Raw genomic sequence first — 26,902 nt, forward strand, 5'->3', positions numbered from 1 at the left:
GCATAGCAAGCGCTGGGGAAAACCGCAGCTAGTGACGATAACCACCAGATCGTCTTTACTGGCATTGCGGTTTCGATTTAAAATCGGGAAACTGTTCAGCTCTAATCCGGGATGCTGGAAAATGCTAAAAGTGCTTAGTTGAGTGCACATGGTAATATTGTTTAACTTCCTGATGACCAATGGACCCTGGCTGGCCTCCCCGCATGTTAATGTGTGTACCCTGGGCCCATGTGAGTGTGGAAGCGGTGTCCCTCACCTATTCTCTGGCGTCCCTTCTCCTGTGTCTCGTGTCTTTTCCCCATCACAGTCAGGGGCACCTGTACCCCATGACCTGATGGCATATTCAAGGGCATTAACATGCCGTCAGGTCGTGGGAACCGACACCCCCAGCAATAATGTGAAGACATGGGACACAGGAGGATGACCACCAATTGCATAGGTGAGAAAAGCATTCCTTCCTCACTCTTCACAGCCCGGGGGGGGGGGGGGGGGATTAACCTGGGGAAACTTGTGGGGTTCGTCAGGCAGAAGCGGCTGCACGGATTTCCAATAGGTTTTGTGCTGAAATGTATTGGAAATTTGTTTACAGTCTTTGGCAGTAATAAATCCCTCTGATCAGATTTGGTGAGAGAGGGATCAATCTGATGCCCCATCAGCCATATCAGTCATATGGAGTGACCCCTCCCTTCCTATTCATATGGGGCACCTTTAGGCTTGCATAAGTTATGTGGGGCAGTCTGGACTTTTCCTTATTCTGTGTGTGCTGATAGTGATGGACTCACTTGTCTTGATGGCTTATGGTTGCTTGCTGCATGTCACTTGGAGCCTTATGGTTGCCATATTTGTCACGTGGGTGGGTATGAAGTGGCCTGCAGCCACTATATACAGTGGGATGCGAAAGTTTGGGCAACCTTGTTAATCGTCGTGATTTTCCTGTATAAAACGTTGGTTGTTACGGTAAAAAATGTCAATGAAATATATCATATAGGAGAGACACACAGTAATATTTTAGAATAAAATGAAGTTTATTGGATTTACAGAAAGTGTGCAATAATTGTTTAAACAAAATTAGGCAGGTGCATAAATGTGGGCACCACCAAAAATAAATGAAATCAATATTTAACCTTCTTTTGCCAAAATTACAGCCTCTAAATGCTTCCTGTAGGTTCCAATGAGAGTCTGGATTCTGTTTGAAGGTATTTTGGACCATTCCTCTTTACAAAGCATCTCTAGCTCATTCAGGTTTGATGGGGTCCGAGCATGGATAGCTCTCTTTAACTCACACCACAAATTTTCAATTATATTCAGGTCTGGGGACTTAGATGGCCATTCCAGAATGTTGTACTTGTTTCTCTGCATGAATGCCTTAGGGGATTTTGAGCAGTGTTTAGGGTCGTTGTCTTGTTGAAAGATCCAGCCCCGGCGCAGCTTCAGCTTTGTCACTGATTCCTGGACGTTGGTCTCCAGAATCTGCTGATATTGGGTGGAATTCATGTGTCCCTCAACTTTGACAAGATTCCCAGTCCCTGCACTGGCCACACAGTGCCACAGCATGATGGAACCACCACCATATTTTACTGTAGGAAGTAGGTGTTTTTCTTGGAATATGGTGTTTTTTCCTCCATGCATAACGCCCCTTGTTATGCCCAAATAACTCAATTTTAGTTTCATCAGTACACAGCACCTTATTCCCAAATGAAGCTGGCTTGTCTAGATGTGCTTAGGCATACCTCAAGCAGCTCTGTTTGTGCTGTGGGCGGAGAAAGGCTTCCTCTGCATCACTCACGCATACAGCATCTCCTCGTGTAAAGTGTGCTGAACGGTTGAATGATGCACAGTGACTCCATCTGGTAGGTCTTTGGTGCTGGTCTGTGGATTGACTCTGACTGTTCTCACCATTCGTCGCATCTGATTATCTGAGATTTTTCTTGGTCTGCCACTTCGAGCTTTAACTTGAACTGAGCCTGTGGTCTTCCGTTTCCTCAATATGTTCCTAACTGTGGAAATGGAAACAGCTGAAATCTCGTTCTGTATCCTTCCCCCCTAAACCATGATGGTGAACAATCTTTGTCTTCAAGTCATTTGAGAGTTGATTTGAGACCCCCATGTTGCTGCTCTTCAGAGACAATTAAAAGAGGAGGGAAACTTACAATTGACCTCCTTAAATACTCTTTCTCATAATTGGATTCACCTGTGTATGTAGGTCAGGGGTTACTGAGCTTACCAAGCCAATTTGAGTTTCAATAATTAGTTTTAAAGGTTTTGAAATCAATAAAATGACAATAAATCAATAAAGTGCCCACATTTATGCACCTGCTTAATTTTATTTTAACTATTATTGCACACTTTCTGTAAATCCAAATCCAATACACTTAAAGTGGACCCAAATTAAAAATACAAGATTTCAGAAATAAAATCTATTTTCTAAATTATAATAATAAATAGCAGCCTTTTTTCAGCTGCATGATGACAAATTGGAGTAACCCCTCCCTTCCTTTCATATTGCCAGGACAGAATCCGGCAAACTGGTGGAGTAGGTGGTGTCCTGCAAAGGAGGAATTGCTAATGGCTGCCACCTGTATAACCCTAATTATGAAAAGAGAAGGGTGAAAAGCATGCACTGAAATGCTCATAGACTTGAAAGAGTGTTTATTTATGTTTGTATGTGTCAGTGTTGCAACTAAATATTTTGAATAAAAAAATGTTTGGTTTGGGTCCTTTTTAATTTCACTTCTCAAATATCACTGTGTGTCTCCTATATGATATATTTAACTGACATTTTTTACCATAACAACCAACAATGTATACATTTCGCACTCCACTGTATGTAGCTTTAAAAACAAAAAACTTATAAATTGTGGCCACATCTACAATTTAACTCTGGCAACTTCCCCTGAAAAGTACGCTGCACCGCCCCCGAACCCTGGTTTACACTATGAAACTAAAAAAACCGGCAACCCCCCCCCCCCCCGCCATTCTGCTTTAAATCCGTCCTCAAATAGACAAGAGCAGGCACGAGCTCACGAGTCTGATTCAAATTCGCTTAATTGCCTCAGGTGTGCGGCTGGGAGAGAGGGGGTTACTTACCCATAAGTCCGCTGTCTTCTATGCATTTCAAAAGTCTTGACACTTTTGACACTTACGGCTTGAAGAAGGAAGTGTGGTACTGAGTCTTGCAACTTGTCCAATAGGATGCGTGCAAGACTTTTGAAAGGTCAGTTCTTCAGATCCTCCTGTTGAGTCCACCAGGGTAGTGAATTTCTCACTTCCAATGGTAAGACAAACTTCTGCCATAGATCCACCCCGTTCCACTGGCGCAGAAAGAAGTACAGTATATACTTGGCTATAAGAGAAGAAATTTAGGACTGACTCAAAGTATAAAAGTGGGGGGTTGCCTTACACTTGAGTCAGTTCAAAACTTCACAACTTACAGCCAGGATTGGAGAGGAGGGCACCTCGTTCTCTCCCCTTCTCCAGTTCTAAAGAAGGAAGATTGCTGCAAAGCTTCCCTCCCACCACCACCACACAAAGGTAGGCTTCCTCTCTCTATCTTTTTCACCTCCATGTAATCTAATACAGAGTGTGCGCTGAAGCGGAAGCCGTAACTCACTGATCCATTTCAGACCTTCAATTTTTAAGTCTTAACTCACATATATATATATATATATATATATATATATATATATATATATATATATATATATATATATATATATATATATATATATCTCCCCTAGTAGGCCTCCTGCGTATAAGTAAGACTGGAACACTAGATTGTTGAAATCATTAAATTTATAAGTAAACTTAAAAAAATAGTGAAACTGTACAAATAAGGTAACAGACTATACAGTATGTACATATACACTTAATACACCTCCTGCGTGTGGTATATTTTGAAACAGAGAATGGCACAGAGGGTGACATCACAATCGGGGCAGTAGACGCGTGATTCTTTTCTCACTTTATTCCCTTTGCTATCAGTCTTAGGGTGCATACACACATCAGACCATAGTCTTTGGAAAATGAAAGATCACAGACCAATCTTACCACCCTTCATGTAGTATGAGAGCCATACCTACACTGTCTATTCTATGGAGCTGAACTCCCCATCAGAAAAAAATCTTTGCAAGATGCTGCACACACAGATGCTGTACAGACACAAAAGATCAGTATCTGCAAAAGATCTGTTCCTGCCAAAGATCCGTTCCTGCCAATTGCATTCATAGTCTATGAGATCTGCAGATCATCATACACACCTTGTTTAACTGACATTCATCTGCAGATCAGACAATCATCTGCAGATCTGAAAATCTATTCTGGTGGATCTGATCTGCAGATGAATGTCAGTTAAACAAGGTGTGTATGATGATCTGCAGATATCATAGACTATGAATGCAATTTGCAGGAACGGATCTTTGGCAGGAACAGATCTTTTGCAGATACTGATCTTTTGAATGTCTACAGCATCTTTGTGTGCAGCATCTTACAAAGATTTTTTTCTGAGGGGGAGTTCAGCTCCATAGAAAAGACTGTGAAGATATGTCTCTCATACTACATGGAAGGGGGTAACATTGGTCTGTGATCTTTCATTTTCCAAAGACTATGGTCTGATGTGTGTATGTGGCCTTAGGCGGCAGGCAGAGAGTCAAAATTCAGGCAAAAATCGGTAACCGTAAGGCAGAAGCACTCGGCTCAGAAGCAGTTGGGAACCAAATGGCTATATTGATAACATCATGTGCTTTCAAATGAGCATATCTGCCATCTCTGCTATGGCAGTCAGGTGACACAGGGGAGAGATTAAATTACAACTTGTAATTAGAGACAAATAGGAGGAATTAGACAGATAGGCTAAAAAAAAAGCCCAAGGGACTGAGAGTGAGTCTAACCCCAAAGAACTTGTACTGTTTGTAAGAATCTCTGGGGTAGATTCTTGCAGGATATAACCTTGATTTACTTTGCATAGCCAGTCTTTTTACTAAAACAGTGGTTCTTTAGAGTATCTCTTTAAAGCGGGATTGTCACCACAAAGATCAAATTTCAACACCAACTGGTCTGAGTGTATTAAGTGATAGATACTAATCCTGCTTTAAAAACTTTTTCTGCTGTTATGGTTTGGAGTTATCACATACCTTACTGGTCCTTTAATTGCCATCGGCTGGCAAAACAGTTGCATGCTGGGGGGGGGGGGGGGGGGGTCTTTTTATCTATAATATATTTCTCCTCTTCCCTTTATTTCCCCCTCCTTCTAATGACATAAGACAGTGCACTTCCTAGTATAGACCTCAGTGGGAGTGTCTGATGGCTCTGTGAGGAGAGCGGGTAACGAATACACAATTCGCATGAGGAAAAAAAAAGTGAGGGAGGAAATGTCAGGATTAGCTTCATTCAAAGGTTACCAAGATGGAAGCTGTGTAGAATAGGATTATCTGCTTTTCCTTTATAAAATTCACAGGAATCATAACGTGGACAATGCAATACAACTGTTATGTAAGTAGAACTAGTATTTATCTACTTGTATATGTGTTTTTATTTCTAGGTTAGCATGGGTGTCATTTGTTCTTTAACCAGCTGAGCGGTCTGGACGAGCTCAGCTCGTCCAACACCGCCAGCGGCTGCCGCTCAGGCCCTGCTGGGCCGATTTTAATGAAATAAAAAGCAGCACACGCAGCCGGCACTTTGCCAGCCGCGTGTGCTGCCTGATCGCCGCCGCTCTGCAGCGATTCGCCGCGAGCAGCGGCGAAAAAGGGTCCCCCCAGCCGCCTGAGCCCAGCGTAGCCGGAACAAAAAGTTCCGGCCAGCGCTAAGGGCTGGATCGGAGGCGGCTGACGTCACGACGTCGGCTGACGTCGATGACGTCACTCCGCTCGTCGCTATGGCGACGATATAAGCAAAACAAGGAAGGCCGCTCATTGCGGCCTTCCTTGTTTATTCTGGGCGCCGGAGGCGATCGGAAGATCGCCTCCGGAGCGCCCTCTAGTGGGCTTTCATGCAGCCAACTTTCAGTTGGCTGCATGAAATAGTTTTTTTTTTATTTAAAAAAAACCCTCCCGCAGCCACCCTGGCGATTTAATCAGAACGCCAGGGTGGTTAAGAGACTTTTTTTCTGGGAACCATACTGAAGGGTTTTTAGTAACAGTTGTTTATATTTCACGAAGGGCATAGAATAATTTATCAGGCCCAGGCCCAGACCCAGACTTTCAGCCTGGGGAGGTATAAACAAAAACATGGTAGCGAGAACATATTCATCTAGAACAGGGGTAGGGAACCTATGGCCCGAGAGCCAGATGTGGCTCTTTTGATGGCTGCATCTGGCTCTCAGACAAATCACTAGGGGTTGAGTCACTAAGCTACACTGCTCAAGCAGCGCAGCTTAGTGTGGCAGCGCAAGTAAAATTTTACTGCTGTAGCATGCACTACTAACTTACTCGAGCTTCCCCCAAAACTAATGGCCGCTCCAACTGTCCCACCCTGGATCCTGTCAGGTCCAGTGACTTTATAGGATGAGATCCCTGCACTTTGATTGGCCCAATAGGCTGGCTGTCACTTGACAGCCAGCCTATTGGGCCAAAGTGCGGGGATCTCGTCCTACAAAGTGAATCAACCCCCAAGTCAGCTAGCTAATAGTAAAAGCGGCATTTCTTTATTTCCTTAAAACCTGAGACATTTGGAGTCCACTTTTGAGATCAGATATCTGCCGGCTGTGGGAACGTCTTATTGCTGTTTGCAGCTATAAGCTAAACTGCTGGTGCCGAAACAGAAGGTGTGTGTTGCCCATAGCAACCAACAAATTACCTTTCTACACTGTTGTGAAGAGAGAACAATTGAGGAATCTTTCAAGGTTATTGCTGCGCTGTGGGAGCTGAAGTAACCAGATTTTGTGTTATACTAATGCTGGATCCACACCATACAATTTTTTTCGCCCGATTTACATGCCCGATCTATTATTTCCAGCATGTCCGATCGTAGAATAGAAAACATTTTTGAGCAATTTTCTGACCGATTTCTGTAGAAACGAACGGAAATCGGTCATAAAATCGCTCAAAAATCGTTCAATTCTCAGATCGGACAGGCTGATAGTCATGGATCGGGCATGTAAATTGGCCGATAAATTGTATGGTGTGGATCCAGCATAACATGGCTGCTGTTTACACTTCACACCTAAACTTTCAGCTCTTTTGTTGAAAATTAAGAATATGAAACTCCAGGAAAGTTCTATTTATCATTACAACTACACATACAATTACATTTATTTTCACTTCAGTAGAGATCAGATGTGCACCCTTTCAACATTAGATCAGTGCTTCCTTAATGCTGTGTGTCCATCCACTACACCTCCATCAGGTTCACCCTGTGAGATCCACACTCGCCAACAGGGGAGGGCCTGGATTACATAGGCCTTAATGTACCTTTAAGGTATTTGCAGGCTCCCCTCGCCCTCAAACTTCTCGTTGTCTCCCTTGCATCAACACTTCCTCAGAGATCACCAGGACATTGTTCCATTCAATATACCTCAACAATAATAAATCTTCATTGCGCAGCTTGTTAAAAACAAGTATACTTTATTAAACCATTGTTATAAACAATTATACTTTATTAAATCATTGCACTCACGTTTAGTGTGGTTTTTTCAAAGGCCTGCGGAGTACATGAACAAGCTCCCAATCCCCCCCCCGTGCAACTTCCCGGGCTAGCCTCCGCTTTGATGGTAATTGGGAGGAGCCACGTGCGGAAGCAAGAGCATGTGTGGGAAGAGGAGGCATAGCGGCGGATGAGCCGGCTCAGGAGCCGATTACCATCAAAGCAGCAGCTAGCCTGGGAGGTCGTTTGGGCGGGAGGGGGGCTAGCCCATTCATGTACTCCGCAGACCTTTGCAAAAAACACACTAAACGTGAGTGCAATGGTTTAATAAAGTATACTTGTTTTTAACAAGCTGCGCAATGAATATTTATTATTGTTGTTGAGGTATATGTCCTGGTGATCTGTGAGTAAGTGTTGATGCAAGAGAGACAACGATAAGTTTGCAGGTTTCCCTCGCCCTCGAATACCCCAAAGGTGCATTAAGGCCTATGTAATCCAGGCCCTCTGCTGTTGGTGAGTGTGGATCTCACAGGGTGAACATGGTGGAGGTGTAGATGTACACACAGTATTAACCTCCCTGGCGGTCAATTAGAACCGCCAGGGGGCAGCGCAGCACTATTTTTTTATTTTAACCCCCTTGCCGGTCCAATTCCTGCGGCAAGGGGGCAGCGCAGCACTTTTTTTTTTTTTTTTTAATCATGTAGCGAGCCCAGGGCAATCGGTAAGTACATGCAGCTAGCAAAGTGCTAGCTGCGGGTACAAAAAAAAATTATGCAAATCGGCCCAGCAGGGCCTGAGAAATCCTCCTGCGCACGTAGCCCGACCTGAGGTCGGGCTTACCGCCAGGGAGGTTAAGGAAGCGCTGATCTGATGTTGAAAGTGTATAACTAGAAGAAATAACTAATGCTTAATACAGAAGCGCACCTCTACACAGACTGTGTCTATTTGATGTTGGAACTTCTGAAAATGTTGGGAGTATTGTACCATGGATTATTCTGATAGTAGTATTTGATCATATTGATCTGAGCGTTTATATTAGTCTCTCTCTCTTTCTTGTCTTTCCCTCATAGGTGATTCATAGTGGTATAAGTAACTCCTAAGGAGCTCAAGCGCTGTGTTATTTGTGTTTAGAGATCAGATGTGAACCGAGCCTTACGATATAGTCAAATAGTTCATTTATGTTGGGACTCGAGCGGTGGTCCAAGTAGATGAAAAAAAATTCTAACCTGTAGTTCATTCCAAAGTGAATATCAGTTTGGTCCAAGCATTCCTTGAGTAGACATTGGTATTACTGTACTGCACTGCGAATAAATCCATATTATACTTCTAAGGTACGGTCTGGTGATATTTCACAGCAGTTATGTGCATTGCGATTCTGCATACTCAGCTTATTGTTTTATAACAGTACCCCCCCTCCCCCCTAAATAAAAACAGTTTGAGCTGCTTTCATATATGTCTGAAATGTAAACCAAGTTTAAGTTAAAGATTTATTTGTTCAGGCTCACATGATATTAATAATCTTTTTATTTTTCTTCTTAATGCTTTCACTGGAACAGCTGGGTATGGACTTACATTACTTAAGGAATATGCATGCTATTCTAGAAAAATGGTTTTATTAAAATGTTTGTTTATGCAGTTTTAGTTCATGATTGTTCTCTTTTTCTCACCCTCTCCCATTTTTTTCATAGGTGAGAAGCCATTTAAATGTGAGCAATGCTGTTATGTAGCATCAAATCAACATGAAGTGACTCGGCATGCTAGACAGGTCCACAATGGACCAAAACCGTTAACATGCCCACATTGTAACTATAAAACTGCAGACCGCAGCAATTTCAAGAAGCATGTGGAATTGCATGTTAACCCACGCCAGTTCCTATGTCCAGTGTGTGATTATGCTGCATCAAAGAAGTGTAACCTGCAGTATCACATCAAGTCCAGACACTCAGATTGCAGTGACATCACAATGGATGTTTCCAAAGTGAAACTTCGGACAAAGAAAGAGGCATCTGTTTTGGAACCTGCTGCTGATAAGCAAGAAGAAAAAGAAAATGTGGATATCAGAAGTGAATCATCAGAGATATTGGATGATGATCTAAAGTTGGCTGAAGAGAATTGCTTAATGCTTAAACCAGCACTTATTGGACAGGTCACAACACGTAGCTGCAAGATCTCATCAAGCAAGACTCGTACTTCCACAGATGGAAGAAAAAGTACCTTAAAAGCTAAAAGGCCTAAAAGAAACTTAAGTGTAATGCCTGTAAAGGAACTGAAGACCACCTATTTACATGATGGAAGTATGAAAAAGAAACAATCAACTCAAAATATTAACCGAAGACTTAAAGGTAACAAAGCTGAAAAATCCCAAAATCAAAAGGACTGTATTAATAAGAGCAATAAAAAGAAATTGTTTAAAAAGAAGTTAAATGAAAAAACTGAATTGGAAAACCTTGAAATAGCAGAAAGCAAGACTAAACAAATATCTGAAGAGTATGGTGAAAACTGTATGCTGCAGAACACAGCTTTTGACATCCTGTTGGTGGAAAAATCTGTTGCTGACACTTTAGATAATCATTCAGTTTTGCAGCCAGTAGAGGACAGTGAGGAAGTGCTAAATAAAACTGTAGGGTCTGATAAAGATCATCATTCTTCTACTATAGAAACGGAGCAGACCAGTGAGCTACCATTGAAAAGCAATAGTGGTTTGAATGGCACAGAAACTGCTACTCCATCCAACTCTACAATAAGCTGTAACACTAAAAATCAGGACATAGATCTACAAGCTTTACCAGAAATGCAAACTGCACAACAAAAGTTTCAAGCAGGTGACACTGTAGTAGTACCTGAAACAGAAAATAGTCATGAGTCCCAGTATAATCAAATGTGTGAAACTAATTCAGAAAACTTAAGCTTAGAAATCATTGAGGAAAATCCACTCAAAAACACAACTGAAAATTCTGACAAATCTCAGTGTGGACATATAGGGGGCATGAAAAACAGTTCAGAAATTGGTGTAAATTCAAATGAGTGTACTGAAAACAATAAAGCAAATGGCCAAGATTTACTTGATTCAACAATAAGTGCAGATGTCCTAGACCCAGAAAGCAGTGAGCACAGTTTATATGCTCAGCCTAGGAGTTCATCGTTGGAGGTTGAGGAGGATGAGGGGATACACAGTCATGATGGCAGTGATATAAGTGATAATGTTTCAGAAAGAAGTGATGACTCTGGTTTAAATGGTTTACAGTCTGCTCAAGAAAGCTTAGTGCTAACACCTATATCTGAGTTTCCTTCTCTTGAAAACTTTGTCTGCATCTTTTGTGATCGAATATTCAAGAAAGCAGAGGAATATACAAAGCATTTGAAGCGTCACTTAGTCAACGTGTATTACCTTGAAAAAGCTGCTCAAGATCTTCCGTAAACAAAGCAAGGTTTTAAATCCACTTGATTAGACATTCATTTCAGTTTCTTAAAAAGTAAAAATGTGTAGTTATTTTGACAGGACTTGGTGCCCATTACAGAGGAAATTGACAGTAGCCTTTATCCAATTCACTTTTTCTCAGAGGAGATAATATTCTTCTTCTGTTTTAAGAGAGCCCGAGGTGGATTTTCTAAATCTTAAATCTAGCTTCCGATTGGAGGAAGCTTACAGAGGCAGGGAGCTAGAGAACAGAGGCGGGAGCCATGTAATGGAGGAGGCAGGGGAGATGCACAGTGATTGACAAATACAAGGTAAACAAAGGCTAGCGACAAGCAGATTGCCTGTAGCCTGGAGCTATTTTTCAGAGGGGCAGCAGAGCCCAGGAGGGACTGGCGGCGGCACCAGAAGGACCAAGAGGCATGTCATTGTGCAGAGAACATGCCTCTGTGTCCTATTAAGATTTAGAAAATCCGCCTAGGGTTCTCTTTAACCTCCCTGACGGTATGATTCTTTCCAAATTTTAAGGTTTGAAGGTGGTACAATTTTTTTTTTTAACTGCAGAGAAATCTACTGCAGCCCTGCACAGTACACAGTACTCCATGGGAGGGGAGTTAAAAAAAACACTGCCACATCAGTTTCCTATACCTCTTGGCTGTCAACCTGAGCCAGGCTTTGGATTACTGCGTCCAAGGTATTTTTTTCCACAGAGTTTCGCTCAGGATTACCACCAAGGAAGTTAAAATAACTTTTCAGCAATTGAAAAGGTACTAATGGTAGGTTAAAAAAAAGTGCTGTCAAAATTATTCTGAGTATTTCTTGCTTGCTAGTGAGAAAAGGGCATTTGAAGATGTCACCTAACCTATCACCAAACTTAAAGTGCACCTGAGATGGCCTGTGTGAGCTTATTTATACTTACCTGGGGCTTCCTCCAGCCCCATAAGGTGCTTTGAGTCCCTCAGAGTTCCATTCTCTCTGAAATCCTCAGTTGCGGTCATTCTTGCACTTCTGTGCATGCGTGGCCTGGCCGTGCTCCCGTGCAGAAGAGCACAGCCGACTAGAATACCAGGAGGATTTCAGAGTGGATGGTGAGGGTCCCCAAGCACTTCATGGGGGCTGGAGAAAGCCCTATGTAAGTATAAATAAGCCTTAAGTCTCAGGTTTTCTTTAAGAAAAAAGGTGAATTGGATCAGGCTCAGTATGTGTTGAGATCTTCCCATTTTAACTACTGCACTCTTCCTTAAAGGTTTTTGAAATCTGTTTTTACTGAAAAAACTGTACTTGACTTGCAAGATACGAAAATGGCACCAGGATCTGGCATATACTACTGTATTTAAAGTGACCCTGAAGTAAACTTGCTCAGAATAAATGGTGCACATGATACATTACATAATCACAGACTCCAGTGACAGCTTATATGGCAAAATTAATTTTTGTTACAGAACTCCTTAGTTGTAACTTGTAACCTCTCAAGCTTCCCTAAAAGCCCTTGTGAAGGATGGTGCCACTTTTCTTTGATTTAAATTAGTTATAGTTTCTGGAATAGCCAATAATTTTGTCATGTAGTTTTCACTTCAATTAGCCTTACTTCATGTAGTTCTATCACATGCTCAGTCTATTTCCCCAAGCTTTGCTTTTTGATTATTTTAACCTCACAATTTCCAGCCTCTGGTTTCTTTAGATAAACAAAAAAATAAATTGATATATAGCTAAAGGATCAACAAAACTGAAATACAGGTTGGCTTATATAAAAGCTATAGAAAAATTGTACAGAAATAAAGTAGTACATCTCTCTTATAAAAAATTGCCCATATTAAACCGTTATTGAAAATGTTTTCCTTTACACAGCTTCTTGTACTTTTGGTCAGTGGTAACAGACATTTCTCCTGAGGTTGAAATGGCTGATGACCTCAAACAAGATTTTCTCTGGCACAATATTTGAAATATCTCCTATAAATTGAAAATGGTGCACTTTTACACAGGAGATTGTTATGAATGCCTAAGCTTTATTAGGCATCTCTAGTTTTTTGTTCCTTTTAAAGCCAATTTCTAACCAAAAACCACTTTCTTTTTGCACAACATGACTAAAGGTTATGACCTCTGGGATTTTCCCTGGTGTCTGCAGCTTTCTTCCTGGGTGCATCAGGCCTTTCACATTTACACCCCAAAAAAATGGACAGAAGTTTTAACTCCTCTTCATGCTTCAAAATTGATTTTATTGTTCTCTGGTTCCTGTTGCGCAGATAACTTCCTTTTAGGGCTGTAAATGAGAGAAAGTTATAGGTTGGGACATACATGACAAGAAAAAGTCTAGAAAGGTTCTATCAGTTTTAATACTACTCAGAAAATAAAAATTTTGGCTAGAGTTGCTTTCATCATTATGCAAAGGGTTAAGTTTATGTATGCATAGCTAAGCTGCATATAATGTCAGGACATTACATGCAGCAAGGGGAGGGAGAAGAAAGTCTAAAAGATTGCACCAGGGTAGGTTAACATACTTAGAAAAAGGGGGTTGCTTGTAGAGATAATGTAATGGCCAAAATAGTCACTGATTATCTCCTTAGTAATAAAAAAAAAGTTGTATATTTGATGGCTGGCTAAACTATGCTTTTTAAGTAGGCTTACTTTTATAAAATAATTTAGGCAATAGAAACAAAATTTAGACTGTGAATGGTAATTTACTGTTTGTTTTGTTACACACTGCCCAAATTATGTTGGATTTACACTTCAGGTGAACCTATTATACTATTGCATCTCTATCATGTAATAGGCGATGCCTGTATTTGCCATTTGGCTATTAAGTGACATATCTATAAAACGCTACACATGGGCTGCAAATTGAATTACATTGTAGTAAGTGAGGCATTGTACTAAAAGGGCACTTGAAGTGACCCCATAATTGTTAAACTACAAATGACAGTGCGTGTAAAATAGGGTCCTAATACTTACTTACAAGTCCTCCTGTTGGGATGGCTCCAGCCGAATGGAAGCTAAAGGAGCAGCATATGCTGTGTCCACTCTGTGGTCCCTGCTTGTCCACACTCCTATCTGGCTGTGCACAACAGCCGCAAGAGTTCTGGGCATGTGTATGTCAGAAGTGTTACAAGCTGCAGTGCACAGCCGGGCCAAAGTGCGGACATACAGGGTGTACAGAGTGGCTAGAGGCCATCCAAACTGGGGGACCTGTAGGTATTAAGGTGCATGTATTTAAACAATTATGGAGTCCATTCAGGGTGCTTTAAAAAAACTGAAGTGAAATAAATATGAAGTCTGTCATCCTTTATTCTCTTTAAAAAAAACAAAAAACTATCTGTCCTTTTACTTTTACTACTTGCTGCCTTCCTTCCAAGTTAAGTTGGTGCTGCCACGCTTTTCTGCTTCCCCTTTCTTCTTCCAAAATGCATGTTCATAGAAAGATCTTGAGCAACTATAGTTTCCTTGTTAAGGGACCTTATAAGTATGTGGTTTTTTTTGTGTATGTTTATTTTGTATTCAGCTGTTAAGGGTTGATCTTCAACATAAACCTTGTATTCAATGAGATGAAAAGTTTCTCTATTGTTTTTTTCTATGCACATTTGTATTTTATTTTGGGGTGCTTTTACATAATAAATATTTTAAAGTACTTAACATATTCAACTTAAAATTAGTGGTATCTTGTTTGGAATATTTAAATTTGGAACCTTGTTCCAATTTCTGCCGATCAGAACCTGAATCTTTGTACATGGCAGCAGGAGGTGATAACTTACCCTTGTCGCCACCTCTGTGCACGTTGCATTCCAGCTGTCATATACTGACTATACTGGCTACTTTACAAGGAAGTTTATGAAAGCTGGAGCTCAAAGGCAGGCAGAGACAGCAACATGGGTGAGCTAACTATCTCCCCCCACCCCCGGCCGCTGTATGCATGTATGAAAATTCGGGTTCTGATCAACCGATCAGATCAGAATTTGGAATGAGATTTTGGTCACTGCAACACTGTTATGCATGCTTGCCTATTATGATTTTTTTTCTTTCTTTCCTGTAATATTCTTGGGGTTACTAATCAAGCAGCTGAAGCCAAAAGATCAGCATTTCAACCAAGCAGCTGACCATTTTTTAAAGGGAATAAAGATTGCCTGTATATAAGCCTGCCACTTGTTGCAGTCTATAATGAATACTGACATTTTTGCTATAAACATTTCCAATTACAAGGAAGAACGTTGTGGATGAATAGCTTTAAGTAAAACCTTTACTGTGTTTATATAATAATGTCTGACCTAAAAAAAAGTCAAGCAAGAGAACCAGAAATTTCACTATAGTTGAGTACAAATGCAAACCGGTTTATATTTCATTATTTCAGCCTAATTACTTTTTTTTTTTTCAATACATTTTGATTTTCATGGTGCAGAGTACTGTATCTTTCAGACTATAAGACACACCTAGGTTTAGAGGTCAAACCGGTACACTATCCAGCCATATAAATAAGTAAATAACATGCAAACAAACACAGCTCTACCCTAAGTAATAGCTAACAAGTAGGATAAAGCTCTAAAGAGCCTTATTTTAAATACCTAGACATAGCCACCTAATTGACAGTCACTCGGCTTGGGAAGGAGAGGACAGGTCAGTCAACCCATTCAACCAACCATAAGGGTAACCGCAACATCTGGTCCATGAGATTACAGAGCGGGTAATGTGATATAAAAATGTGAGAAGGTTCCCTGAGACTGGGAGATATTGTTAAAGATTTTCTATCAGCAGGAAAAGAAAGATAAACTCCGGGCACCTTCTGTCCAGTGCTATTTATTGCAAATAATGACAGACCTCCATTTGGATACCACAACCCACAAATACCTCGTTCCGGTGGTTTTCAAAGGTGATGGTGCGGTGGAGGTGAGGTAGCCAGGGCACTAGGTGGGACCGGCGACGGCCGTTTCGCATCTATCCAGACGCTTGGTCACGCTGCGTACCACTCTATTGGGCGTTCCGCAAGCATCCGGCTTATCACGGGGTAAGCCCCGCCCCTTCCGGGTTCTGTGTTCGCTCAAGTGATTGGAGGGAGAGGAAGGAGGAGGCTGAAGAGGCATGTGCGTCAAGCTAGAACTGCAGATCCCATAGTGTTGTGCGTACTAACACGCCCACAAAGGCTGAGTATGCAGCCAAGCCGTGCTAGTCGGGCTGAAACTACAGGACCCATAGTGCTGCGCGCTCACACACGCCCACTGGGTCTGAGTATGCGGCCAAACCAAATATGGTGACCATGGTAACAACATCGCTACCATATCACCTGTACAGCACCAAAGGGGGGTAAACATTCATACCTCCCCTTATCAACCCAGGTCTACAGTAACACTAGAAGGGCATCATTACAGCCCACCACCTGTGCAGCCTGTAGCACAGCCTCTCATGCCTAAAACCATCTTCCCTAGTGTTAAAGTGACATTAAAAACTACCAAATCTGGGAGACATTTAGGTAAACAAGCTTATCTCAATTTACATATAATGGTATATACCTCTAACCTAAGAGATTCTAACAATATAATAACAAGTTGCATTACATCCTAAACCAGGGTTATCGATATATAGGCGAAACAAGACCAGTGTACCATATCATATAATAATAAGGATGGCTATGACCTCCAGCCACACCCACTTGAAATACCACCACAAACTCCATTACATTTATCAACAGCTTTCTAAAAACGCTAAAGACAAAGAGGGGTAGAGGCTATTCTACATCTCTATTAATAGGACCACAATCATCAAGTATCCAATATGCAAGCCAGTTCAATTTTATCATTTAGGCCCCCTGGGCCCAACGCCTCAGTCTGTAATATAATACGTGTTTCTCTTCTAAGAAGTAATTTATCCCTGTCTCCTCCCCTTGTTGGGGCTTCCACCTTCTCTAACACAGCAAACGTTAGGCCTTGACTGGACCTTCCATGTTCTTCACACATGTGCGTTACCAACCTGGTACAGCTCTTCCCTGCCTTAATAGTACTAACATGCTCACCTATACGAACCTTTATGGGTCTAGTAGTCTGGCCAATGTAAAATCTCTTACAAGGACAGAACAACACATAAAACTACATATTCTGTCTGGCAGGTGAACAAACTTTTAATTTTAAAGTCTATGCCCCCTACCTGAATGCATTTTGATGTAATCATTTTGGGGCAAAATGTACAATGTCCACACTTAAAATTTCCTACTGGGACATATCGATCCAGCCACGATGTTGGTTTAGGTGTCACAAATTCGCTCTTAGTGAGCATGTTAGCCAGGGTAGGTGCTCTCCTAAAGGCGACCCGTGGAGGTCCCCCTAACTTTTGGTACAATTCTGGATCTCGTTGGACTATCTCCCAATGTTTGTAAACACTCTCCCTGATTTTGGAGGCCATAGGGGTGTAATCAAAAGTGAATACTATTCTTCCTACCTTATCTTTATTCTTCTTTTCCTCATTACCCCCCCCCCCCCTGCCCAAAGGAGAAGTTTCCTATCTTTTTCCTGAGCCTTACATCTAGCCTTCATCAACAACTGCATGTCATATCATCTCTTACGGAACCTATTTGTCAAGTCCCTGGCCTGATCATCGAAGGTCTGCTGCGAGCAATTATTCCTTCTGAGGCGGAGATATTGACCATATGGGATCGCCTCCACCACATTGCTTTCTTTTACGCTCATATGCAATAGCTCACAACGTAGGGAGTGCCACTCTTACATTTCTCTTCTCCTTATATATATATGGTTTGTACCTTCATAGAGTAGAGCACCCCTATCATGTTCTCGCAGGCTGATGCAGCAGCGGAAGAAATTAATGAGCTATCTACAAGTGATAATGAGATCGATTCAATCGATATCGACCAATTGTTATGTGTGAGCGACAAGGTTGCGGTGGGAAGAGAAGATTTGACCAACTTCTTTTCAAATACTGCAGCTTCCACAAAAGCCAATAAAGAGGTGGGGGCCAGGGTTTTGGAGAACAAGTTTGGGAGACTTAGTGAACAAGAAACTAAATTGTTCTGGACAGTTACGACACTTAAGAGATACAAGAAAGAAGGCATAGTTTCACGGGGTTTTAGGCGATATTGGGAGCCTTCTGAATATAGAGAAGACAGACAATTTGTTTACAACTGGACAGAGGCCCACTTCGATCACGCAAAACGATTGCAAAATATCATTTTAGCACGTACCACTTTAGAATATAACAAAGTAACAGCAGAATTAACAGACGTGAAACAGAAGTTTGAAACTTCAGTCACCAAAGAGAAATTTACAACTGTGACTTCCAAAGTAGAAGATAGAATTATAAAAATACAAAAAACGAAATCAAAACTAGAAAGTTAAAAAAATTCTTCAGAGACAAAGAGGATTTTGATAGTGGCAAGATATTCAATTGGAATCTGACCCCGTTTCCCAGAAATCCAAAGGGCTGAGGTTATTGGACCACGGACTCAGGGTCTGACAGTGATCCGGAACAGGAGAAACAACCCAAGAAAGTAATAAAGAGAAAGTCTAAAAAGGCCCCTAAAACACCAAAGAAACAAGGCAAGAAAGACCCCCGTGATATAACATGTGCAGAGGAGCAGGCCCCTTTAGATCAAGGGTCGGGCGAGGAAGAGGAGGAAAGTATGGAAGGAACATCCAGGACTGTACACTGGGAGGGGATAAAGGACATCAAACAAGCCAAGAAGAAACGGAAGGCAACCTTATAATAACCGTTCCACAACAAGAGATTCCCCAAGTGGTGACCCTTTCAGGGGTTGAAATCCCACAGGCATGCATCTCCTTATTAAGTCGAGGACTAAACTTTAGCCCTACACAAGAGTTCGATATAGTGTCGTTTACGATCGATTTGTACAAATCTGTACGGAAATTGGTTATCTGCCAAAGATTCCATCAAATAGATGTTGAACAACAGACTCTAGAAGATCCAAAGCCATTAAATCCACAGTTACACCCAATGTAAACGGCCAACAGTATTGATGCGCTGGGGTATACCCCAAAAGCAGTCAATCAGTCCATGGAGGGTGTATGTGACTTTCCTCCTCAGATGACACAGGGAAACCACACCAGTAATTTAGGCTTTAGTCCTCTAGTACGGTGGGACCCAACGGATGAGGAAATGATTAATATACTTAACGAGTTATGGGAGGAGGGAGGTCAGTTGGATTGGTCTAGTTTAATGGAACCGAATGAATTATCTTTGGGAGATACACACTCCTATAGAGCATGTAGGTCGGTACAGCCCTTGCCTGTGAGTCCGGGGTCCAGTATTGACCACTTCTTCAACAAGGTGTTAGACGATTTGAAAGCACAGATTTATGAACGAGCGATACCGAACTTAAATGTTCAAGAGAGGAAAGCTTTAGATTGGTTAAAACAACAGGATGGACTAGTCATAAGGAATGCGGATAAAGGTGGTAATTTGGTGATTATGGCGGGTCACCAATATAAGGTAGAGGCCGAAAGCCAGTTAAATGATGAACAAACCTACCGTCTACTTCCTTGTGATCCGACCCTCCGATACCAGTCGAAGTTACAAACTGTCTTACGAAGGGGGGTGGAGGGGGGGGGGGTTCCTCTCCAAGAAATTGGCGGGGGACCTCCTCCCGACCTTCCCCAGGAAACCAATTTGGTACCACAGTTGCATAAATCCATGGACGCTCCACCGGGATGTCCCATAGTTTCAGGCTGTGGGTCTCTCACCGAGAGACTGTCCAGGTATCTTGACCATCTCCTGCGCCCCCTTTTGAGAGGAGTGCCCTCTTATCTAAGGGACACCCTAGAGGTGTTGCAGATGGTGGAGCGCGCTACTTGGGTCCCAGGCGACAGGCTGGCCACCATTGACGTGGTCAGCCTGTACAGCAGGATTCCCCAAGACCTGGGGGTGCAGGCCGACAAACGGTATTTACAGCGCACAAACAAAGATGATGAATATATTGATTACATATGTCAGTGTTTACAATTTGTGCTAGCGCACAATGCATTTATGTTTGACGGCCGTTGGTACCAACAGGTCGCGGGGACAGCAATGGGGACCCCAGTGGCGTGCTCCTTTGCAAACCTGTTTTTGGGGGCATGGGAGGAGCCTGCAGTGCACTCGGATACTAACCCGTTCCGGGTGCACATTAGGCAATGGTCCAGGTACATGGACGACGTCCTGGTGGTGTGGTCCGGTTCGGACGCTCAGTTTGTAGAATTTGTGAGTTATCTAAACAGCAATGTCATAAATATGCAATTCACCTCAGAAATGGTTGGGGAGGAGGTGGTGTTTCTGGACCTCAGACTTAAGGTGGCAAACAATAAATTGATAAATTGAAGCCGACTGCGACCAATTCTGTCCTACATGCTGGGATTTTCCACCCCAAGCAATGTGGTGGAGGCGATCCCATATGGTCAATATCTCCGCCTCAGAAGGAATAATTGCTTGCAGCAGACCTTCGATGATCAGGCCAGGGACTTGACAAATAGGTTCCGTAAGAGAGGATATGACATGCAGTTGTTGATGAAGGCTAGATGTAAGGCTCAGGAAAAAGTTAGAAAACTCCTCCTGAAGGGGGGGGGGGGGGGGGGAGGGGAATGAGGAAAAGAAGAAAAAAGATAAGGCAGGAAGAATAGTGTTCACTTTTGATTACACCCCTATGGCCTCCAAAATCAGGGAGAGTGTTTACAAACATTGGGAGATAGTCCAACGAGATCCAGAATTGTACCAAAAGTTAGGGGGACCTCCACGGGTCGCCTTTAGGAGAGCACCTACCCTAGCTAACATGCTCACCAAGAGCGAATTTGTGACACCTAAACCAACATCGTGGCTGGATCGATATGTCCCAGTAGGAAATTTTAAGTGTGGACATTGTACATTTTGCCCCAAAATGATTACATCAAAATGCATTCAGGTAGGGGGCATAGACTTTAAAATTAAAAGTTTGTTCACCTGCCAGACAGAATATGTAGTTTGTGTTGTTCTGTCCTTGTAAGAGATTTTACATTGGCCAGACTACTAGACCCATAAAGGTTCGTATAGGTGAGCATGCTAGTACTATTAAGGCAGGGAAGAGTTACCAGGTTGGTAACGCACATGCGTGAAGAACATGGAAGGTCCAGTCAAGGCCTAAAGTTTGCGGTGTTAGAGAAGGTGGAAGCCCCAACAAGGGGAGGAGACAGGGATAAATTTCTTCTTAGAAGAGAAACACGTATTATATTACGGACTGAGGTGTTGGGCCCAGGGGGCCTAAATGATAAAATTGAACTGGCTTGCATGTTGGATCCTTGATGATTGTGGTCCTATTAATAGAGATGTAGAATAGCCTCTACCCCTCTTTGTCTTTAGCGTTTTTAGAAAGCTGTTGATAAATGTAATGGAGTTTGTGGTGGTATTCCAAGTGGGTGTGGCTGTAGGTCATAGCCATCATTATTATTATATGATATGGTACACCGGTCTTGTTTCGCCTATATATCGATAACCCTGGTTTAGGATGTAATGCAACTTGTTATTATATTGTTAGAATCTCTTAGGTTAGAGGTATATACCATTATATGTAAATTGAGATAAGCTTGTTTACCTAAATGTCTCCCAGATTTGGTAGTTTTTAATGTCACTTTATGTCACTTTAACACTAGGGAAGATGGTTTTAGGCATGAGAGGCTGTGCTACAGGCTGCACAGGTGGTGGGCTGTAATGATGCCCTTCTAGTGTTACTGTAGACCTGGGTTGATAAGGGGAGGTATGAATGTTTACCCCCCTTTGGTGCTGTACAGGTGATATGGTAGCGATGTTGTTACCATGGTCACCATATTTGGTTTGGCCGCATACTCAGACCCAGTGGGCATGTTTGAGCGCACAGCACTATGGGTCCTGTAGTTTCAGCCCGACTAGCACGGCTTGGCTGCATACTCAGCCTTTGTGGGCGTGTTAGTACGTACAACACTATGGGATCTGCAGTTCTAGCTTGACGCACATGCCTCTTCAACCTCCTCCTTCCTCTCCCTCCAATCACTTGAGCGAACGCAGCACCCGGAAGGGGCGGGGCTTACCCCCGTGATAAGCCGGATGCTTGCGGAGCGCCCAATAGAGTGGTACGCAGCGTGACCAAGCGTCTGGATAGATGCGAAACGGCCGTCGCCGGTCCCACCTAGTGCCCTGGCTACCTCACCTCCACCATCACCTTTGAAAACCACCGGAACGAGGTATTTGTGGGTTGTGGTATCCAAATGGATGTCTGTCATTATTTGCAATAAATAGCACTGGACGGAAGGTGCCCAGAGTTTATCTTTCTTTTCCTGCTGACAGAAAATTGAACTTGTGCTTTCTTCATTTCAAATCCGATGAGCACACGTCCCAGCAAAGGACAGAGGCGACCACAGATGGTATGGTGAGAAAATATTGCTTTCTTTTACGCTCATATGCAATAGCTCACAATGTAGGGAGTGCCACTCTTACATTTCTCTTCTCCTTATATATATATAAGATATTGTTAAAGAACAAGTGACACCCATGCTAACCTAAAAATAAAAAACACATATATAAGTAGATAAACCGGAAAATTGTATACTTACCTTCCGTAATTTTCCTTTCCTGGATCAAACAATGGCGGCATATCTATGGGCATTTTCTCCGCCCCCAAACCCTGATAGGACAGTTCACTTATAAAGCTTTTGAACCCACCCCCTCCAGCCATTCTGGTGAAAATCAGTCCTCGAATGAACGAGGGAGAGATTCGTATGCCGCCATCGTTTGATCCAGGAAAGGAAAATTACGGAAGGTAAGTATACAATTTTCCAGTTTCCTGGAGCAAACGTGGCGGCATACCTATGGGATATAATAAATCACACATTAGGGAGGGAATTATGCAAAACAAACTATTTATTCATACAGCAAGAACTGCTCTCCCAAAATCAACAGGAGTCAAAGAAGAAGGCTCAACATGATGGTGGTTCATGAATGTATGAACTGATGACCAACTGGCCGCTTTACATATTGCTTCAACAGACACTTTTTAAAAACATGCCCCTGGTAGAATGCGCATGTACTTCAGTTGAAACAGGTAAACCTTTTAAAACATAACATTTTTTTGATGATCTTAACCAAGGTTGCTTGGATACCCCTTTTTAAAATCCGAATTGATCCGGATACCTAGCTAGCCGGATTGGGTATCCGAATCTGAACGCGTAGATATCCGCATTCACGTGGATAGCTGGACGCATTATCCACGGATATCCGGGCGTATTCGGATATCTGGATCAAAAACCGGAAGTGCCCTTTAAATTGCTTTAAAAACGTGTTTAAGGGTAAATGAGGCATGTAGCATCATTATTTTTTAAAGGGGAACACTAATTGTTGATATGGGGACTTAAAATCACAAAAAAAAAAAGGCTGTCAATTAACATCAGGCCTAGGTTCCAGACAGCGGTCATGCAGCCCACATAGACCTCAATTCACTAAACTTATCTCCTGTCTTTAATAACTCATCTAGAGTTGTTACCATGGTGATAAGGCATGTAGTATTCAGGAAACATTTTACCTCAGGCAAGCCTAAAGTTAACTCTTCTGTCTTTAAATTAACTCTCCAATCCTTAAAATAACTCCAGAGTTAAAGACAGGCTGTTAATTAGCTGCATGTGAAAATAACTACAGAGGAGGTTAATTAACTACAGAGGAGGTAAATAACTACAGGAGAGGTAACTTAAGGAATGAAGAGGTAAGATAACTCTCTCACGTGTGGAGGTAAGTTTTCTCTTGCCTTATTATCTCTAGCATGATCTTAGTGAATTGAGGCCATTGTGTCCAAAGTCTAACCGCACAACTGGGACATGAGTTTTCAGCCAAGACACCTCCAAAAAATTACGCTGCAATTGTGTTTACATAGTTTGCCATGGCAATTGGTGGTACCACGGCTCAGCAAAAGATTAGTAGAGGTTCCAGGAAGCGGTCGTACTGCCACAGTTGGGGCCTCCCAACAACTCGGACAGCACAGACACCGCCAAAAAAATTACACAGCAATTGTGTTTACATAGTTCAAGTATACCCAAAGGATACCAGGCTTATTACTCAGTCAAGATGGAGCCTGGAGGTTGTTGTGGTGGTAAGGCAGGCATAGTGATTTCCAGCCACTTCATTTCCCCCTCTTGCCAACGGGCCAGGAATTCACCAACCACCCAAGCCTGGTGGATTTTGAGAAACGTCAGTCTGGCCACAGACTGGGTGGACAGACGAGAGCGCTTCTCAGTCACCACGCCACTGGCCGCACTGAAGCACCTTTTGGACAGCACGCTGGAAGGGGGGCAAGCAAGGACTTCCAGGGCGTACTGCGCCAGCTTGCTCCAAATATCCAGGTGCTGGAACCAGTAATCCAAGGGGTCCACAGGGGTGTCGCTCTCAAGGCCGCTGTAGGACCCCGCTGTAGTCTGCCACCATCCAGGTCAGGAGCTGGTTCTGGCTTGGAGAGCCAAATGCTGCTGCAGGCACCTCCTCACTCGGCAGCTGTACCGGCGAGGCGTACAGCGCCTTTGTGAGAGACAGCAGGTTTGATGGGCACCTGTTGCTGATGGATGCAGACACCTACTGCTGCGCTTGCTGGACTGTGACAGTAGGGGAAGTCTTCCTTCAAGCGCCGAACCAGGGACTGCTGCAACTCCAGGGTCTCCTCCTGCTGCAGACAGGAACTGATGAAGCTTCCCCTTCAGCCATGGGTCCAGTAATCAGGGTGATCCACATGTCCTCGCATCTGCTTGACCCTTGGGGCACCGCAGCATGTGCGCTGCCATGTCTGCTGGCACATGATCTTCATCATCACCCCCAGTACTGTCGTCCTCTGATTCATCAGCCTCCCCCTGCTCTCTCCACCCCCGCACCACTGCAGCAGCACTCAGCTGTGCCTCCTCATCCTCCAGGTCAGTGACCTCCAACTCCAAATCCTCATCCTCCTGCCGCACAGAGGTGGACTGTGCAGGTGGCTGCTGCTCCTGCTGGATCAAGGCTGCCTCTCCCACTTCCAGCAGAGCATCCAGGGCCTTGTGCAGCATGCACACCATGGTCACCCACTCACAAACTGACGCACGGCTGACCATGTTGGTGGCCTCTAGGAAGGGTGCAAGGACCAAGCACACAGCTGCATTTTGCTCCAATCAGCACTGCGTATGATCTCCGGGAGGTGACCAGCTTGGTCCCGAACACGGTGGCATCGGCCAAGTGACAGTTGCTCAACATGGCCAGAGTGGAATTCCACTGTGTTGGAACGTCTATGATCAGACGGTGCTGTGGCAGGTTCAGCTCCAGCTGCACGGCTTCCAGGGCCCCTGAGGCACCGCCCGAGCGGTGGAAATAACCCACCGTTTTGCAAGCCACTTTTAAAAGTGGCTCCATCCCCTGGTAGGTGCTCAGAAATTTCTGAACCACCAGGTTCAGGACGTGGGCTAGACGGGATGTGGTGAGGTCTCCCCAGTGGATGGCAACAACAAGGTTGGCCCCATTATCGGACACCACCTCTCCGACTCTGAGTCCTCTGGGGGTCAGCCAACTCCTCTCCTGCTCTCTGAGTTTGTCCAGGACGTGGTCTGCTGTCAGTTTATTCTTGCCTAGGCTGACCATCTCCAGCAGCGCTTGGCAGTGGCGGGGCTTCACACTGCTGCTGAGGTGGGGACGTTTGGCGGCGGCAGGTTTGCCGGTGGGTGGAACCGGAGTAGAGGAACCTGCTGCACTTCCCCTGACCCTGCTGTGGGGTGGCACTACCCACTGGCTTGATGATGATGCTGCTGCTGTCCCCTCCTCACACCCCCCCTTCCACTAAACTGACCCAATGAGCGGTGAAGGACAGGTAGCGGCCTGTCCCAAACCGGCTTGACCATGAGTCCATGGACCTGCTCCCCCACCGCATGGTCAAGCCCACGTTCCACGTTGGCCACCGCAAAGCGGTGTAGTGCTGGGATGGCCGTTTGGGAAAAATAGTGCCGACTGGGGACAGGCCAATCCGGCGCAGCGCACTGCAGGAGTGCATGCATGTGGCTCCCCTCCTGCACAAAGGAGTATGAGAGGTCATGGCCCGTGCAAGCAGGCCGTTAAGCAGGTGGATCCGACGGCTGCTGGGAGGCTGGGCCCTGACAGCAAAGGACTCGGTCAAACGGGTTTGGTGGCACTTCTGGCTTGCACGAGAAGCCGAGGAGGGAGCAGAGGAGACCACTGAGGACTGGCTGCCTGAACAGGCCTCAGTGTCGGCAGGAGTGGCAAAGGGGGTGGTGGTTTTGGCAGGGACACTGCCCAGCCTCATGAACTCCTGATGCTCAGTGTAATGTTTATTTGCCAGGTGGTTAATGAAGCTGGAGGTGCCATAGTTGGCGGGAGTGCAACCTCTGCTCAGCTTCACCTGGCACACCTTGCATGTGACGAACTTGCTGTCCACTGACGGAAGATCAAAGAACTGCCATATTGGGGATACAAATTTCCCCTTACGCCATGATTGGGCTGCTGCTTTTCTCCCTGCGGTGGTTGCGGTTGGGGCCTGGGGTTGAGTGGTGCAGCTGGTGGTGGTAGCGGCAGATGAAGCAGCAGGCTGTGGGTCACGCATTACACGCCCACTGCTGCTCCTGCCAATGTCAGCAATGTTGATCCTCCTAGACAGACCCACCGACGCAATCTCCTCCTCTGACTCACAGCTTACAACTTCCCCCTCCTGTGGTTGGTAGTCTTTGTCCTCCTCATCATCATAATTATCAGCTTCATCATACTCCCCCTCCTCAAACCTGGGATGTTGTGCCCCCCCCCCCCCCCCCAACTCCTCTTCAGCTGACACATCATGCAAGGACCCCTCCCCAACAATCACCGTCACCATCTTTGACTCCTCCACATATCGCACAGCGCACAGAATATCCTCATCAAACTCATGCGCTGCTGGGCAGCTGCTGCTGCTGCTACCAACAGGAGTGGTGGTTGGGG

General features: G+C 43.9%; 1 protein-coding gene across 4 annotated transcripts in view; it reads left to right on the forward strand.

Annotated features, from left to right (window-relative positions):
* REST (RE1 silencing transcription factor) overlaps window positions 1–26,902 on the forward strand; it is a 145,091-nt gene that overhangs the window by 83,914 nt on the left and 34,275 nt on the right. For 2 of the 4 annotated variants that reach the window (XR_011020491.1, XM_068233839.1), the window contains exon 4: window positions 9,267–9,920. Coding sequence is in view for 3 of the 4 variants with exons in the window: in XM_068233839.1 (XP_068089940.1) it covers window positions 9,267–9,920 (654 nt within the window). In the remaining variant the exon portion in view is untranslated. Of the gene's footprint in view, window positions 1–9,266; window positions 14,616–26,902 lie in introns of those variants that run through there. The other 2 variants (XM_068233838.1, XM_068233837.1) reach the window with 1 other exon arrangement.

The sequence above is a fragment of the Hyperolius riggenbachi genome, chromosome 1 (genome assembly GCF_040937935.1).
Source record: "Hyperolius riggenbachi isolate aHypRig1 chromosome 1, aHypRig1.pri, whole genome shotgun sequence".
Lineage (NCBI taxonomy): Eukaryota > Metazoa > Chordata > Amphibia > Anura > Hyperoliidae > Hyperolius > Hyperolius riggenbachi.